This window comes from Narcine bancroftii, chromosome 2, assembly GCF_036971445.1.
Source record: "Narcine bancroftii isolate sNarBan1 chromosome 2, sNarBan1.hap1, whole genome shotgun sequence".
In the NCBI taxonomy this organism is placed as follows: Eukaryota; Metazoa; Chordata; class Chondrichthyes; order Torpediniformes; family Narcinidae; genus Narcine; species Narcine bancroftii.
The window spans coordinates 289500590-289518367 of NC_091470.1; the positions used below are offsets into that span (position 1 = coordinate 289500590).

General features: G+C 39.6%; 1 protein-coding gene and 1 long non-coding RNA gene across 10 annotated transcripts in view; one reads left to right on the forward strand and one right to left on the reverse strand.

The window, feature by feature from the left end:
• The window catches only part of sulf1 (sulfatase 1), a 420487-nt gene that overhangs the window by 81481 nt on the left and 321228 nt on the right, over positions 1-17778 (reverse strand). For all 9 annotated transcript variants that reach the window (XM_069921287.1, XM_069921289.1, XM_069921288.1 and 6 more), the window contains 2 exons: positions 9878-10028; positions 9549-9724 (listed from right to left, as the gene is read on the reverse strand). In XM_069921287.1, coding sequence (XP_069777388.1) covers positions 9549-9724; positions 9878-10028 — 327 coding nt within the window. The remainder of the gene's footprint in view (positions 1-9548; positions 9725-9877; positions 10029-17778) is intronic.
• The window catches only part of LOC138755392 (uncharacterized), a 47061-nt gene continuing 41309 nt past the window's right edge, over positions 12027-17778 (forward strand). Inside the window, exon 1 of the long non-coding RNA XR_011352249.1 lies at positions 12027-12075. This is a non-coding gene — a long non-coding RNA (uncharacterized lncRNA). The remainder of the gene's footprint in view (positions 12076-17778) is intronic.

A 17778-nucleotide genomic window follows, 5' to 3' on the forward strand; every position in this document is an offset into this window, starting at 1 on the left:
CCCGAAAACTAACAGAGTTATGATCACTAGACACAATTTGTTCTCCAATATTAATCTCCGATATCTGACCTAGCTCATACCCTAACACGAGATCTAGTATTACACCATCCCGAGTTGGTTCTTCTACTAATTGATTTAGAAAACAATCTTGAACACATTTAACGAACTCTAGCCCATCCAGCCCTCTAACTGTATGGGTATCCCAATCAATGTGAGGGAAGTTAAAATCTCCCATGATCACTACCTTATGATTCTCACACATATATGTTATCTCCCTACAAATTTGTTCCTTTAATTTTCTTGGCCCATTTGGTGGTTTGTAATACACCCCTATTAGCACCCTCATGCCTCCTTCACCCCTCAATTCCACCCAAACAGTCTCACTGGACGATCCCTCCAGACCATCCTGCCACCTCACAGCAGTAATGCCCTCCTTAACAAGCAGAGCAACTCCTCCCACTTTTTTACCCCCTGCTCTATCACATCTAAAACAAATGTATCCTGGAATATTAGGTTGCCAGTCCTGCCCCTCCTGTAGCCAGGTCTCACTAATTGCCACAATATCATGACCCCAAGTATCTGTCTATGCTCTAGGCTCATCTACCTTGTTCACTATGCTTTTTGCATTAAAATATATGCATTTCAGAGAATGACCCTCACCTATATTCTCTTTTCTACCTTTTACCCTAATCTTCATCCTATCTTTGTTATCGTTATTATTCCTATCTAGGTGGCCATGCTCCCTTGACACTGCACTCACACTCTGTTCCCCAGCCCCCTGCCAAATTAGTTTAAACCTTCCCCCACAGCTCTAGCAAATCTGCTTGCCAGCACATTGGTCCCCCTCCAGTTCAAGTGGAGTCCGTCCCTTTTGTACAGGTCCGACCTTCCCCAGAGGAGATCCCAATGATCCAGAAATCTTATCCCTTGCCCCCTGCACCATCTCTTTAGCCACGCATTCATCCTCCACATCCTCCTATTTCTACCCTCAGTAGCGCGTGGCACTGGCAGCAATCCAGGGATTACTACCTTGGAGGTCCTGTTTTTTAACTTCCTACCTAATTCCACATAATCCTATAATCCTGTTTCAGGACCTCATCCCCACTTCTAACTAAGTCATTGGTCCCCACATGGGGACCAATCAAGATTAATCAAGAAGGCATATTTGGGGTATGTGTGTACATACACATAGGACATGATCCTATGGGGATCTACTCAAAAATAGCACAACAAAAGGATCATCAAAGTGCTACAACATATCCAGAAGTATGGATTAAAGTTAAACAGAGAAAAAAATGTCAGTTTGGTGTGAAGGAAATCACCTTTTTTGGGAGATAAACTACCAGAGGCAGATGTAAAGCCAGACAAGAACAAGTGAAAGTAATTTTAGAGATGCCCAGACCCACTGACAAAATAGGCATATTGAAAGTGCTGGGAATTATCAATTTCATTGGTAAGTTCATCCCAAACCTGTCTTCCAAATCAATGTACCTAAGGAAGTTGTTACAGGATAAATGTGAATTCAAGTGGACAGCCAACCATGAGGAAGAATGGGGACGACTGAAGACCATCCTACTACAGAACCAGTGGTTTTGACATTCTTTGATGTATCTGGAAAGACAAAAATATCTACAGATGCTTCATAAGATGGAATAGTTGCCATACTACTTCAGGCTATAGGAGAAGATTGGAGGCCTGTGGCACAAGCATCAAGGATGATGACAACATCTCAATGTCAATATGTACAGATTGAGAAAGAGTGTTTAGGACTGGCTTATGGACTTGAAAAATTCCATAATTATGTGTATGGTCTACCAACATTTGTGGCAGAGACAGACCACAAGTTATTAATTGCAATAATCAAGAAAAATCTCAGGGAAATGTCACCGAGAATCCAAAGACTGATAATGAAGCTACAACGTTATGATTTTGAATTGGTGTACACAGCAGGGAAACTTATTGTGTTAGCTGATGCATTATCCAGGGCAATGATGCAGAGTGAAGCACACAATGAGAGATCCACAGAGACAGATGTGAATCTCCACGTGAAACTGATCAATGAATCTATTCCCATATCTGATTGAAACAGAAAAGGACACAGTTCTACACAAGGTCATCAAGAATGTGAAATGAAGAATGGCCAAGAAATGGGTACCATGTCCTGAGAAGACCAATTGTGGATTGTTAACTAGTGGAACCAGTTTGTACTTGATGTGAGAAGCTTGCTACTATATCCACTTAACTACTGTTGCCTTTGGATCTATTGTTTAAGGCCTTGATCTGAGATTTTTTTTACATTTAAAGAAAGGTTATTTGTAAATTGTGCAGATTTTATGACACAAAAGATAACATACAAAAACAATGGCATTGGTAATATCACTGGGAAAAGGGCAACAAATGGGTTGTTTGGCTTTTGGACATTTATGACAGCCAAAGAGCAAAGGGAAAAATGATTGGGTTTGTTTAAAAAACACACAAGGGGCAGGCCAAGTATTTATTGGCCAGTAAGTTTGACTTCGGTAGTGGGGAAAGTTATGGAGGGTATTCTTAGAGATAGTACGTACAAATATCTGGATAGGCAGGGATTGATCAGGGTACCCAGCATGGGTTTGTGAAGGGAAAGTCATGTTTGACGAATCTTGTTGAGGTTTTTGAAGAGGTGAGAAGAAAGGTGGATGAAGGTAGGATGGTTGACATGATCCATTTGGATTTTAGTAAGGCTTTTGACAGGGTTCCGCATGTCAGGTTAGTAAGGAAGGTTCAGTCACTAGGAATTAATAGAGAGATAGTGAGATGGGTTCAGAGGTGGCTGGAAGAATATTAGCAGAGAGTCATGGTGGACAACAGGATGGAAGCCCGTGATGAGCGGTGTGCCTCAGGGATTGGTGCTGGGTCCCCTGTTGTTTATCATTTATATTAATGATTTGGAGAAGGGGGTGGTTAACTGGGTAAGCAAATATGCAGACAATATGAAAATAGGGGGAGTGGTGGATAGTGAGGAAGGTTTTCTTGGATTACAGAAGGATTCAGTTTGTTTGGAAAAGTGGGCAAAACGATGGCAGATGGAATTTAATATAGACAAGTGCGAAGTGCTGCATTTCGGTAAAAATGACCAAAATAGGACATATGCAGTTAGGGGGAGGGCATTGAGGTATGCAGAGGAACAGACAGGTCTAGGAGTTATGGCACAGAGTTCCTTGAAGGTGGATTCCCATGTAGACAGGGTGGTTAAGAAGGCCTTCATAAATCATAGAATAGAGAATAGGAACTGGGAAGTGATGCTGCAACTGTTTAAGGCATTAGCGAGACCAGGTTTGGAGTATTGTGTTCAGTTCTGGTCTCCAAATTATAGGAAGGATATTGATAAGGTGGAGAGGGTGCAGAGAAGATTTACAAGGATGTTGCCTGGCTTACAACATCTAGAGTACAGAGACAGATTAAGTAGACTTGGGACTTTATTCATTGGAACGTAGATGGTTGAGAGGGGATTTGATAGAGGTATTTAAAATTATGAAGGGAATAGATAGACATGAGTAGACTCTTTCCCCTGAGGGCAGGGGAGGTTGGAACAAGAGGGCATAAGTTAAGGGTAAGGGGGCAAAACTTTAGGAGAAATGTTAGAGGATGCTTCTTCACTAGTTGCTGCAGGGCCCTTTCTGTCATTTAAAAGAAGGTTGGATATGAGGGGGATGGAGGGTTATGGGCAGAGAGTGGGAGGGGGGAACTAGTGCAGTTGTTCAAGTGAACTGGCGTGGACTTGAAGGGCTGATATGGCCTGTTTCCGCACTGTAAACTGTTATATGGTTATATGGAATGTCAGCCATACTACAATATCAAAGCTGAGCTGAGTGTTGTCAATGGGCTTCTACTTAGACAGAGCAGAATTGTCATTCCTCAATCACTGTGACAAGAAATGCTGAAAAGGGTGCATAAGGGGCACCTTGGAATTAAAAAATACAAGAGGAGGACCAGAACTGCTGTTTATTGGCCTGGGATAAATGATGACATTGACAGGATGGTTTCCAGCTGTGAGACCTGTTTGAAGAACTGAACACTTAAAAGTTTGTGCTGCTGATGTTCATGTTACATCTGTGCTGAACTTTAAAATTGAAAGAATACTGTCAATTAATATGTCATGTTTGGTTAAACATCTCAAGAAAAGGGGATGTAGTGATAGAGTGCTACCACCAGTAGTCAGAGATGGATTGTGTAGCATCTGGGGATGTTGAATCTTGCCAATGTTGTTGCATCTTTAGTAGATTCAAGATGATGCCTTCTCATGAGGTCTGCATTTTCTGTCCTTAGTGCTGTTTACTTAGTTAATATATCTAGTTAACATATAACCATAAACTGAGCGGAAACAGGCCATGTCGGCCTTTCGAGTCTGCACTAATCATTATTCTGAAGTCATTGTTTTTTAATAGTGCTCTGCCATTTCTTTTGTCTTCTATGCCTGACCTTCCAAAATATCAAATGGCCTAGAATATTTATTTTCTTGTTTTGGATGCCTTGTAGCCTCTGTTTAAAAAAGAAGTTCTTTTAGTGTAATAAAAGAAACATCACAATCTACATTCACATATAATAAATAATTCATTGGGCAAGATGTTGAAGGACTTCCAGTCCTCAATGAATCATTGCACAGTGACAGTCATGACTGAGCAGAAGAGACAGAAATGAGCGCAAATATTAATCAAAAGGAAACTCCAGGCTGATTTGTAAAATGACTGCATTAAACCTCAGCACGAAGTTTTTAGACATAAGGAATAAAAATCTGCTTTTTAAATTTATACCTGTCAAAAGATCCTGTACAAGATTTAATTCTCCTTGACCTGCATTACACCCCACTTTGTTCCACTCCACTGCATCTCCCACTAGTTGCCTACAAATAGTGATTGTGAACTCAAGAAACACCATTATGGTTGGACTACCTGTAGTGGTAGATTAACCATTAGATTGAGTAGGCTGAGTTCCTAGGCTTCAGCGCCTACTCAGTTAAGGGTAGGCACCTGTCATCTGGTTTCTCCTTACTGCATCTACACCTGTGCGGGAGAAGCCGGTGTTAGTGTGGGCATGGCCAGAGTCGGTGTCGTGCCATTGTCGGAGTGATGTGCACCTGGCGGCTTCTGGGACCCAGCGGCAGCAGACCAGTGGCATCCTGATGCAGATTTGTGTTTTTTTGCGTGACGTGTCCCGTGGGTGCAATGATTGCGAATGATGACCCTCCACCTTCCCACCAAACTATTAGATTTTTAACATCCAATTGGTCAGACTCCAACTGAATTGGATGTTAAAAATCTAATAGTTTGGTTGGAAAGTGAAGGAATCGAAGATGATTGGGGAAGAGATTCCTGGGTTGAGAAACAGCTCACCTTGCCTCAGAGAGTACCTGGAGGCAGACACTTAAGTAATTAGTGGCACTCTGGAGGGTGCCGCTGTGATTGAGAGTCCTTCTCACTGAGGTCACTGAGAGGTGGCCTCTCAGTATCACCCAGTGACCCAGCCCAACGGCGCTGCACCCTTAACAAGAGTGGCACTAATTACTTAACTAACTGGCTGCTTTGACTCAGGCTCCGAGTACTCTGGGCAAGCTGCTTTAAAAATTCAACCCCACTGGCAGCCCGGCACCCACTTCCCAATCCTCCACCTTCCTCAGTTCCTTCCACCATTAAACTATTAAATTTTAACCTCTAATTCAGTCGGAGAGACATTAAAAATCTAATAGTTTGGTGGTTGGGAAGGTGGAGGATTGGGTTAACCCAGGCTGGCAGCTGAGGCATTGAACTACTAGTGCCATTTCTGAAATAGGTTACATAGGTAGTGCCTGTTGCTGGCCAGGTCATGTGTTGTGCTCATTGGGGCTCGAGGGCCCCCTGGCTCCTAAACTCTTACTTGTTATATTCCAGCATACGTCCAATGCCCCTCTTTCCAAGTTGCTCAATCAAGGCTCGTGCCTTGCGGTGGCAGAAGCCATATTCACCCAATCAGCAACGGGGTCTTGGGCTCCACCGGTTCGGTCCCAATGTTACCTGTCAATCAACGCTCATGTCGCACGTTTAAAAAAAGCGCATGCAAGTCTGAGCCTGAGGTCTGTGGTGTCTGTCTCCTGCTGCAAAGCTCGACTCATCGTGCATACAGCACCAGGATCACTCACGGAAAAGTTGGGAACAACTGATTCAATTGGACTGTCTGCCAGACAGCCAACCATGGGAGTGGAGTAAGTGATCACTTTAATGATTTTATTCATGTTATTTAAATTATGAATGACAGATCAGTTTCTGGAAATTGTATTGTACCCAGAGTTTGCAAATGGTTGAATGGTTGGAAGGTGGGGGTATTCAAGTCAAATTGTGTGTGGCTTGTTGTTGTGCAACATCCATTGACCGCTGCTGGTGTCTCCACTACTTTTGCTGCCCTAATTGTTCTATCATGGTCTTTCTGTGCTGTCAGCTGTAGTGCTTGCTCTATGGTTTAATGGTTCTACCTTGGTATATCATGCCTGTTTAGGTGCTGTTGTAGTGTTATGGTTTAATGATACTATCATGTGGAATAAAAAGTCTGTTATAATTGATTCATATAACTTGTTTCTATTATGCATGTTATGTACTATTACTAAGTACATCATTTATATATATTAGTGTAGTCATACTTCTGTAATCCCTCAATCAATGCTCACCCTGCGCTTTTGCAAAAAGTGCGCACAAGTCTGAGCCTGAGGTCTGTGGCGTCTGCCTCCTGCTGCAGAGATCAGCTCATCATGCATGCTTTTACGAACTACTCCTGGCAAAAAGGCACCCCACTACCAGCCCAACTCCTTCCCTCCTCACACACCCCTCTACACACTGCTATTCCCACCTGGGCTGTTGACAGTGTAAGCAGCGTGGATAAGAGAACTATTTTGGAAAGTGCTCCACTGTTGGCTTCTTGATGAGCTGGTGAAAGTAGGATCTTTCTCTGTGTCAGATGTATTTAGATCAGTGGTTCTCAACCTTTATTTTTTCCACTCACATACCACCTTAAATAATCCCATACTAACCACAGAGCATCTATTCTATAAATTAGGATGTCACAGGTGCTCTGTGGTTAGTACAGGATTATTTAAGGTGGTATGTGAGTGGAAAAATGTTGAGAACCATTGAGTTAGATAAATTCTTGAAATGAGATGGAGAACGTGGTCTTCAGGCAGCATGAATATGATGGGGCGAAGGGTCTTCCCCATGCTGCGGTTTGCATTGAGGATCCTCTGCGCACTTACTGGAAGCTGGAGGAGGATGGGGTGTTGTCCGGGGTCAGAGGTTCTCGGCTTGTCGTGGTGGATCTGAGTGGAGTGGCCAACGATCCATGGATTAAGATGAGTGGTCTATGGGCGGTCAGGGATGGGGAACGCAAACAGTCCAGCTGCCTGGGTGTGATGATATGTTTCCTCCATTGTATATAGTTATTGTTGACTACTGTATATATGGAGCTGGCCCGTCCACTGATGACTCATACCCTATGACTCCTCTCCATGGTCCTGGGCCATAAAGGTCGAGCCACCTCTCCCTTCCCTCATTCCTATATCTGGATCCGGGCCTGCAAGGTTCTTCTGTATATTAAAGCCTATCGTTCCCTCAGCCTAGTCTTTGTGGTTACTGGTAATGCCTAACTCTGGGAAAAGCTGGGGGGTGGGGGCTCATGGCTCAGGCAGTATCCTTGGAGAACAATGGCATCAACCAGAGAGTGAGGATGAGGGGAGGAGTATGGGAAGTGTGCATTTATAATTAATTCACCCATTCTCTCCAAAATGAACAGCGAAATTGCAATAGTAACCCAAAAGAGTGGTAAAGCATAGAACAGTTTTAAAGAATGAAAATGACATGACCCACATCCATACAAAATCATCTGATGAGACTGGGTATAAGCTTCAATTTAATAACTGAATCTTTCATTTAAAACGCACAAACATTGGAACTACAACTAATTAAAAGTCATTCCCACCCCACCACCACCACCCCTCCCCCCGCCCCAGCCCTCCCTATTTTCTTCCAAAATTAAATTTATCACCACAACACACCAATTTATCCTTAAGTTTACAGAGTCTGAAAAATTCCACTAAACCAGCCATCAAGCTGTGGCGTGTGCAACTCCAAGTGAGTGTGAGTGTGTGTGTGTGTGTGTGTGTGTGTGTGTGTGTGTGTGTGTGTGTGTGTGTGTGTGTGTGTGTGTGTGAGTGAGGGAGTTGGAAGAAGAGAGAGTTGTAGCATGGCCCACAAATGCTGCCCCCACCCCCCCCCCCGCATGCAAACTCTGGGGGGGCCTTATTAAAACTCAGCCTAGGGCCCCAAGGGTAGTTAATCCACCACTGACTACATGAACTGCCAAATCCAAAGTTACGAACTGCAGCTCGAGATGGAAATTTTTACTGCTTCTGGTTCTATAAAACATTCTGATTTTTATAAATAAACTGCAAATAGCTCTCTTGTGACACTCTTCTACTAAATCAATAATCAATAATGTATTTGTTACACTCTGCATTGTACCAGCAGAACTGAAATTGAAATTCTGGGCTAAATGATAGGTTCCCAAGAGAATGCTACCAAGTCATTATGGATTCTATGTTCTGATTCTTAGTTTGCTATAAAGCACTGTGTTTCTGAATTACTTTGATGTCTTTTTATTCATTAACATTCCTGAGTTTGCAACAATTAGATTATCCATTAAATTCATATTCCATGCCATAGGTATATCTGATCTTGGTGCATATGATTTCAAATGAAAGAATAGCATTGCTTGACAATAGTTTCTTGGTAATTTGATCACATATATTTTGTTGCCTCGTGTCAATTTTTACAATTTTCTCTCTTCCTTGAATGAGGGTTCTGGCTTTTATGGAGTGCAGATCTGAAAGGGCAGATTACCCTTTGATATCTTGTTAAACTTTGTGAATGATTATGCTCAGCTGATTATCACATATCAACATTGTTTCTTGCATTATACATTAACATTTTGCCAAATGCATATTTCTGAGTTTGTGAAGAGCTGGGAATATATTTTCATGAAATTGATCCCACAAGTCAGAGAGAAGTTATTTTCTCCGGCTGTGCTATTTTTAAGTAATAGTTCCAATGTTCAAGGTGCATTTTGTACCATTAGGTCTGTCATTTGAGGATATTGTGTCACATTTCTGATAAATTTGTCAGCCACTATCAATATGTGATGTTGTTGCTGCATTGAATTTATGTCTGCAGAACTACAAATTGCTACTTTATGGATTGCAGATAAGTTGGCGCAGTTAGTTTAGCTGTTACAGCACCAGTGACCCAAGTTTAAATCCTTTCCTGTCTGTAAGGAGTTTGTACATTCTCCCTGTGTCTGCAAGGGATTCACCCAGTGTTTCTGGATTCCTCCCACATTCCAAAGGTGTATGGGGTTTGTAAGTTCATTGATCACAGGTTGTATTTTAGAGTAGGTTTGTGGGCCGGAAGGGCCTGTTAGCATGCCATATGTCTAAATTAAATAAAAACACATTAACATTGTAAATTGTCTTGAAAATTCTAGAAATAATCCCTTACATTGACCCTGGTTCCACATTTGGTCCTCGAACAAAGAAAGGAACCCGGATATCAAAGTCATACGGCATTGATTTTCCCTTTACCAGTCCAAATTGGCCAATGTGGTAACCGTGATCTGCAGTGTAGATGACGTAAGTGTTCTCCAGTTCTCCAGTCTCTGCAAGCATCTGGAATATCTAAATCATAGTTCAAGTGAAAGAATTACAACAAAAACATGTCACACTGAATCATTCTTTGAAGAGCTGGGATAGCGATTAAAATCCTGCAGCCTGATTACTTTGATGTTTAACACCTCTTACCATTAAATAGTTCAGTCATGATATCCTTACCTTGTCTACAGAGTCATCCACTGACATAAGTGTCTGCAGTCGCTTTCTCTGAAGAATGTTGGTGAACTCCATGTGAATGGGCCTCATTGCCCCAGTGAATTGCATAATCCAATGCTTGTCCATATTTGGAGCATAGTTATAGCTAGGTGTACTGGAGACAAAAATATAAAAAAATGCTCAAGACAATTTTCTTGCTTTTTTATTCTCATATATCAATTTCTGCCTCAATTCAAACATTGTCCTGTCCCTTATTCTAAATCCTGTTTAAAAATAATTAGCAAAATATCGACATGCCAGAGGTCAATTCTCCCTCTGAGAAATAGCAATGCAATTTTCTTCAGCATAACTAACATTTTTCTTACTAATTATCATTATAAACTGCTCATCAGTTTCCTGGTGGAGCTCTATTCAGAGCAATGATTACCTGTTACACAATAAAGCAATTAACACATAGTTTCATTCCCACAGTACAATTCCATTGGGATTCCATGTGTGCTATTTTCATGGAAGCATTGGCTGAATTTTTTTCCTGATTGTTTTAGCATAATGTATTTTTTTCAATTTCCTTAAAATGCATCATTATACTATTTACTTGGAGTTCTATTATCAAAATGATTCAAATTTTTGCCCCATCCAAACAGTCAAAGGTTTGAGGAAAATATTTCATATAATTAAATAATGCAGTGATCACTGAAGAATTGAAGGGAATGAGATTTTATTGTCCTTTTCGAGGATACATGGGAAGTCAAGAACTATTGTATGAAATAAGAAAAAAAATCCATCATCACATTTATCAATGGTCCTGGTTCTTTCTGCATTTAAGAATTATAGAGTTGGTGACTTGTTAGAACAATCACACTCACTCAAATGGTCCCATAGAGATATAAAACCTGAGAAATCAAGATCAAAAGCCATTTTTTCATCCAAAGTAAATTAATGCAATGAGCTGAAAACACAACCTTCTGAAATGGCTGATGAATGCAATGTCAAAATGTCTGCCAAAAAAATATAAGTTGAATGATGAGGGGGAAACATTGCCTAAAAACCTGAAAAACCCTAGTGAACAAAAAAACATGCTTAAGAAAGTTAGAACTAATTCACAGAAAATTGGAATGCAGGCATCATTTTGGTGGAAGATTATATGTTGGTTATTTGCCTCTTGATAGTGTTCAAAAATATTTTCTACAGGATTAAAATAAATTAGCACTCACTTTGTTTAGCAAATTGCATCACTCAAAATTCAGAGATCAAAATCACCGCAATTCAAGTCAAGAACAATCCCAGTTTATTATCAAACTGGTTGTACAACCTGAAGAAACAACGTTCTCCAGTTTTCGGAACAAAGCATTCTGAGATACAACCAGACATAACACATACAGATAAACAATATATATGTAGGCCAAGTATTCATCTATAAAAATAAATATATAAATACTGCTTCATGAATATGAGAGTTGGATGAGCAGTTCTTTTGGTTATTCAGCATTCTCATTGCCCATGGGAAAAAGCTGTTCACAGCCTGATGTTTCTGGCTCTGATACTCCTGTGTCTCTTTCCCAATGGGAGCAGCTGAAAGATGCTGTGTGCTTCATGGAAGGGATCCTCAAAGATTTTGCGCAACCTATTCAGACAACGATCCCTGTAGATCATGTCCTCTGATTCCAGTGATCCTCTCTGCCACTCTTATGGTCCTGTGGATTGACTTCAATCCATTTCCATGCAGCAACCATACCACACAGTGATGCAGCCAGCCAGGACACTCTCAATGGAGCTATTATAGAAGGTTGACATAATAGTAGCTGGTAACCTTGCCCATTTCGGTCTTCTCAGGAAGTGCAGTTACTGTTGCGGCTTTCTGACAAGTGGGGAGATGTTGAGTTTCCACAATAGGTCACTAGTTAAGAGAACTCCAAGGAACTTGGTACTCTGTACTTTATTTACTACAGAGTTGTTGATGTGTGGTGGAGGATAAGTTGTTTCTGTCCTCTTATCCATGATCATCTCTTTTGTCTTGTCCATGTTGAGATTCAGGTTGTTATTCCTGCACCATTTCATGAGATTTTCCATCTCTTCTCTGTAGTGCAACTCATTGTTGTTGCTGATGAGGTCAACTACTGTTGTGTCATCTGTAAACTTGATGACACTTGAAGCTGGATCTGGTGATGCAGTTGTGGGTCAATAGTGTGAACAGGAGCAGGGTGAGCACACAGTTCTGAGGTGCATCAATGCTCAAAATGACAGTTCTTGATGTTATGCTACTGACCCGGACAAACTATGGTCTTTCTGTTAGGAAGCCCAGAATCAAGTTACAGAAAAGGGTGTTGAGTCCCAACAAGGACAGCTTCTCCACCAGCCTCTGGGGAATTATCATATTAAACACTGAGTTGAAGTCAATCAAGAGCAGCCTGGCATATGAGGTTTTCCAGATGGATCAGGGCGGAGTGACAGTCATGGCTATAGCATTATCTGTGGAACAGTTTCTTCTATAGGTGAATTGAAATGGGTCCAGCATCTCTGGGAAGTGTGTTCCATAACCAGATGCTTGAAGCATTTCATAATGGTGCCACATGGTAGTAGTCATTGAGGCCCGTTATAGTCACCTTCTTAGGTACCAGGATGCTGGTGGCTGTCTTATCAGGTAAATTTATATCCTTATATTCAGACAGAAAGGAAAATAGACACACTGGACCTACATTTTCATCATTTAAGATTGCTTACAATTGCCTTTTTAACAAGCTGCAGTTGCCGACAGATGAGTGTTTTATCTGGGTCACATATAAGATCTGTGTCTGCATTAAATTGGCAGAATTTGTTGCAAGTATTTTTTAAAGACCAAAAGCTTATTCTTCAGTGTAGCTCCTTAGCAGTTACAAAGCCATGAAATAATGTCATAATGCACTCTGTGGCACGTTTGATTACAAGAATTTTCCTTTTAAGGAGTCTTGCGCAGTCTGCAAACTGTTGCGGAGCACATAGGCTGCTAATTGACGAACCAATGATTTTAAAATATAAGTGAATCTAAAAGATATAAAGATGATAATCAAGTCACCAAGAGAAAACGGATATCTCACCACACCTTTTCAAAATGTTGTCAGTGATCACCAGTAATTTTGCTGTCATGAAAAATGGTTAATATTTGTTAACAACGTTTTTTTCTTTCCTTTAAATGCTTTAAAATAGAGAATGATTTCAGCCCTACAAGTTTTTATGTAAATATGCAGTGTGAACATCTTTCACCAGAAAAGATTATGGCCTTCATAAGTGCATCACTTATGCCTTCAGTATCAGGCATTTGTTATTCATGCCTGCCAAGATCCATTGCATAGCAGGTTACAAAGCTGAGAAACATTTGAAACCTACAAAGTAGCATATTCTACAGTTAGCAAATAAATCCTTTAACCGTAAGTGGTTAAGATCAGTGGATAAATGATGATATACTTCATGGCAGTTTCTTATTCTCATTTTAAATGAGAATTAAAATCATCAGCTCTAAACATACCAACTAGTAAGAACTCAGGAAGCTCAAACCCACTGGCAGATAACAATGAAAAATAAATCCAATTCCACTGTTGATGAGTTATTTTTAAACTTTAACATGTAAATATTGTTAAGCAATTAATTCTTTGGGATGTAATTACTGTTATGAATTTGAGGAATTATGAGGAGTTAGATATGCCACTCCTTTAGCTATTTAATATGCTTCAATTAGACTGAATAAGCCAACACAATCTGAGTATAATTTATTGGGTATGTTACTGCAATATTGGCAGAACTCCTCCCTGGTAAAGATGGATGCAAAGTTCTCACTTAGTATCTCACTAGGCTCTCTGACTCCATCGGAATATTTCACTTTTGGATCTCTAATTAATCTAAACTTCTGACAGTTACTTTGTTACCTATATGTCTGTTACAGAATTTTTAGGTTAGTAGCCATTCTGTTTATTCAGCTTTCATTTGTGTTTCGTTCTCTTTGGTTCTCTCATAAATTACAAACCTGACATTTAGCAAAAAAAATATTTTGGTTTATCTTTAATCCACTCTTCCTTCAACTCCCCCCTCTAACATAACACATCCTGACCCTCCCATTTTATTAATATGTATTTCCTCTTTCAAAACTTTCCATCCTCATTTAATATTTTCTTTGCCAATATGATTCAAATCCATCTGCTCCAGATTTACTTTTGGTGGCTAAAAATCCAATTCACTGGGTTCAACTTTGCTTTTTCATTGTCATTTTTATAACTCTTCTAATATTATTTAAATCCTCCCCAACAGAGACATGATCAACATTTCTCAGCTGAGAACACAAAGCAAAAAATGTCCTCACAAATAGTATATTTCAGGATTTCTCCCTTTATTTTCTCTTTACGACATTACCTTACAGGTCTAAATTGGGATAAATGAAATCCCCTCATCACTGCGTTTAATTGTTTACACTGTTCTGTATTCAGCTTGAAAATTAGTTCCGATATCTCCTTCACACCATTTGATAGTTTTGAGTAAACAGGTAGTAGTAGATAATCAATAATATAATTCCTCAGTTTTACACAGATAAATTCCATCTTTGCCAATGCTATATCAAGAACTAAATTAGTACTGCCAACCAGTCTTTTTTGCATCAGCATCTTTCCTGTCTTTGGAAATATCATACATCTTTTCTTCCCTTCTTAAAATGTTGGTCACCACATACTGTATTAACACTGGGATTATAAGGTGGCAACCGAGATAATTGGCTGCACCATTTCATCAGATGCAAGGATCGACAATGAGATAGACAACAGACTCGCCAAGGCAAATAGCGCCTTTGGAAGACTACACAAAAGAGTCTGGAAAAACAACCAACTGAAAAACCTCACAAAGATAAGCGTATACAGAGCCGTTGTCATAGCCACACTCCTGTTCGGCTCCGAATCATGGGTCCTCTACCGGCACCACCTACGGCTCCTAGAACGCTTCCACCAGCGTTGTCTTCGCTCCATCCTCAACATCCATTGGAGCGCTTTCATCCCTAACGTCGAAGTACTCGAGATGGCAGAGGTCGACAGCATCGAGTCCACGCTGCTGAAGATCCAGCTGCGCTGGATGGGTCACGTCTCCAGAATGGAGGACCATCGCCTTCCCAAGATCGTGTTATATGGCGAGCTCTCCACTGGCCACCGTGACAGAGGTGCACCAAAGAAAAGGTACAAGGACTGCCTAAAGAAATCTCTTGGTGCCTGCCCCATTGACCACCGCCAGTGGGCTGATAACGCCTCAAACCGTGCATCTTGGCGCCTCACAGTTTGGCGGGCAGCAACCTCCTTTGAAGAAGACCGCAGAGCCCACCTCACTGACAAAAGGCAAAGGAGGAAAAACCCAACACCCAACCCCAACCAACCAATTTTCCCCTGCAACCGCTGCAACCGTGTCTGCCTGTCCCGCATCGGACTTGTCAGCCACAATCGAGCCTGCAGCTGACGTGGACTTTTTACCCCCTCCATAAATCTTCGTCCGTGAAGCCAAGCCAAAGAAGAAAGAAAGATAAGGTGGCAACAATTCCAGCAGAATCAAGTTGACATGAGACTATTTCTGATTATTGATGGCTTTGGAGCAGAATACATCTTTTTCATGATATTAATTCTTTTGAAAAGTAGAAATACCTATTAATGAAATGCGGGAGTCAGATTAGAGGGGGAGCTGAAGGAAGGATGGATTCAAATTAAATCAAAATACAATTTTTTTGCTAATTTAACAGAGAACCAAACAGAATGAAACACAAAGGAAAACTGAGAAAGCCAATAAAATAAGTGAATGGCTGCTAATCCAGGTTGACATAATACATTTTTTTGCTACGGCTAGAGCTATCTTAACAAATCATTTTTGTGCATCCTCCAAATCAATTCCAAATTCTTTGTTTTTTATGTTACTTAGGAGGAAGATCTCTGGATTCTTTGGTATATTGTTTTCTGTTATTTTATTTAATATCTGATTTAGATCTTCCCAAAATTTTTCTACTTTCTCACATGTCCAGATTGCATGAATTGTTGTTCCCATTTTTTTTTTTACATCGAAAACATCTATCAGATACTGTTGAGTCCCATTTATTTAACTTTTGAGGTGTAATGTATAGCCTGTGTATCCAGTTATTTTGTATCATACATAACCTCATATTTATTGTATTTCTCATCGTTCCAGAGCATAACTTCTCCCATGTTTCCTTTTTTATCTTTATATTTAAATCTTGCTCCCATTTTTGTTTAGTTTTACCATTTGTTTCCTCATTCTCCTTTTCTTGCAGTTTAATATACATATTTGTTTTAAATCTTTTGATTATCATTGTATCTGTAATCACATATTCAAAGTTACTTCCCTCTGGCAAACTCAAACTGCTTCCTAATTTATCCTTCAAGTAGGATCTAGGTGTGAGATATAATTGATGTAAAAAATTATATTGAACTAATCTGCATCTAACATTTATTGTATTTGTAATACTATCTCAACATAACTCTGACCAATTTTGTTCATCAACATTAATATTTAAATCCATCTCCCATTGCTGTCTGGACCTATGTATCCCTTGTTTGGGAGTCCCCTTCTGTAATAAAGTGTACATAGCTGAAATAAATTTCTTTATATATCTACTACGCATCAACATTTCCACATCACCACATTTCGGTAATAACATCAGTGGACCCAATTTATCTCTTAAATAATCCCTTAATTGATAACAACAAAAAAGTGTATTATTTTGTATCTCATATTTATATTTTAATTGTTCAAATGACAGTAAATTTACCACACCTTAACTTATCACTATTAACTTAGCTAACCTAACTTAATCCCCATCTAATTCAAAGCTCACATGTGAGTAATGTGTGTGTAAGTTCAGAAAAGTTCTTTGATTCACAGTCCAATCTCACTTCTCATTCCTCCAGGCTTACTGGTTGTAGGGAATTCTTATACTGTGCACAGAATTTAACATTTATGAAATTCACCAGGCTTTGGTGAATGAAAGATAAATGGTTACCACTCAGGAAGGTTAGAGTGATTGTTATTTTCCTTCATAACAATCTCTATATATCTCATTCCTTTATGAGACTAAATGTTTAAATTTCAATTTTGTAGCAAAGGAATTTTAAGCAGGACAATCCCCCTCATTCTAATTTTGTTTATCTTATTACAAATATTAATCAAATGTTTCAACAAACAGTGTTTCCCTCTCCCAAGATATTAATTTTGATTCCCATTTATATATATTTTCTTCTGATATTTGCTCTCCTATTTTATCAATTTCTATTTTAATCCATGCTGGCTTTCTCCCTCATCAAAAAATGAAGCAAGAAATCTCATTTGTGCTGTCTTATAGTAATTTTTAAAATTTGCTAACTGTAAACATCCTAACTGAAACTTTCATGTTAATTTATCTAAAAGAAACTCTTGATATCTTACCCTTCCATAGAAAGTTTCTTATATAATTATTTAATTAATTCTTAATAAGACTTTTATGGTATCATTATTGATATGCTTGAAATAAAAATTGTACTCTAGGAAATGTATTCATTTTAACACAATTAACACAACCCAATAATGTTATTGGCAGTGTGACAAATTATAGATATGATTTTTGGAGATAAATTGAGGCAGTTTTTTTTAGGTGAAGGTCACACAAACAAATCTCATTTAAAATACTGGAGCTCTGCTCAAGCTAGACAGGCTGGCTCTGAGAACCTTTGCAAAAACTTTGAAGAGTATCCAAGGGACTTCACTAATGGATTATTTTTTTGCAATGCAACAGATGAAAGAACTTGGAAGAGTAGGTTTGGAGCCACAGGCTGTCTAGGAGAGCTACTTGTTGTTCTAAGAGGGTCATGTGGTTTTTTGCAAGCAGAGAGGAAGTCAAACGGGCTTTTCTCTGAGAGAGA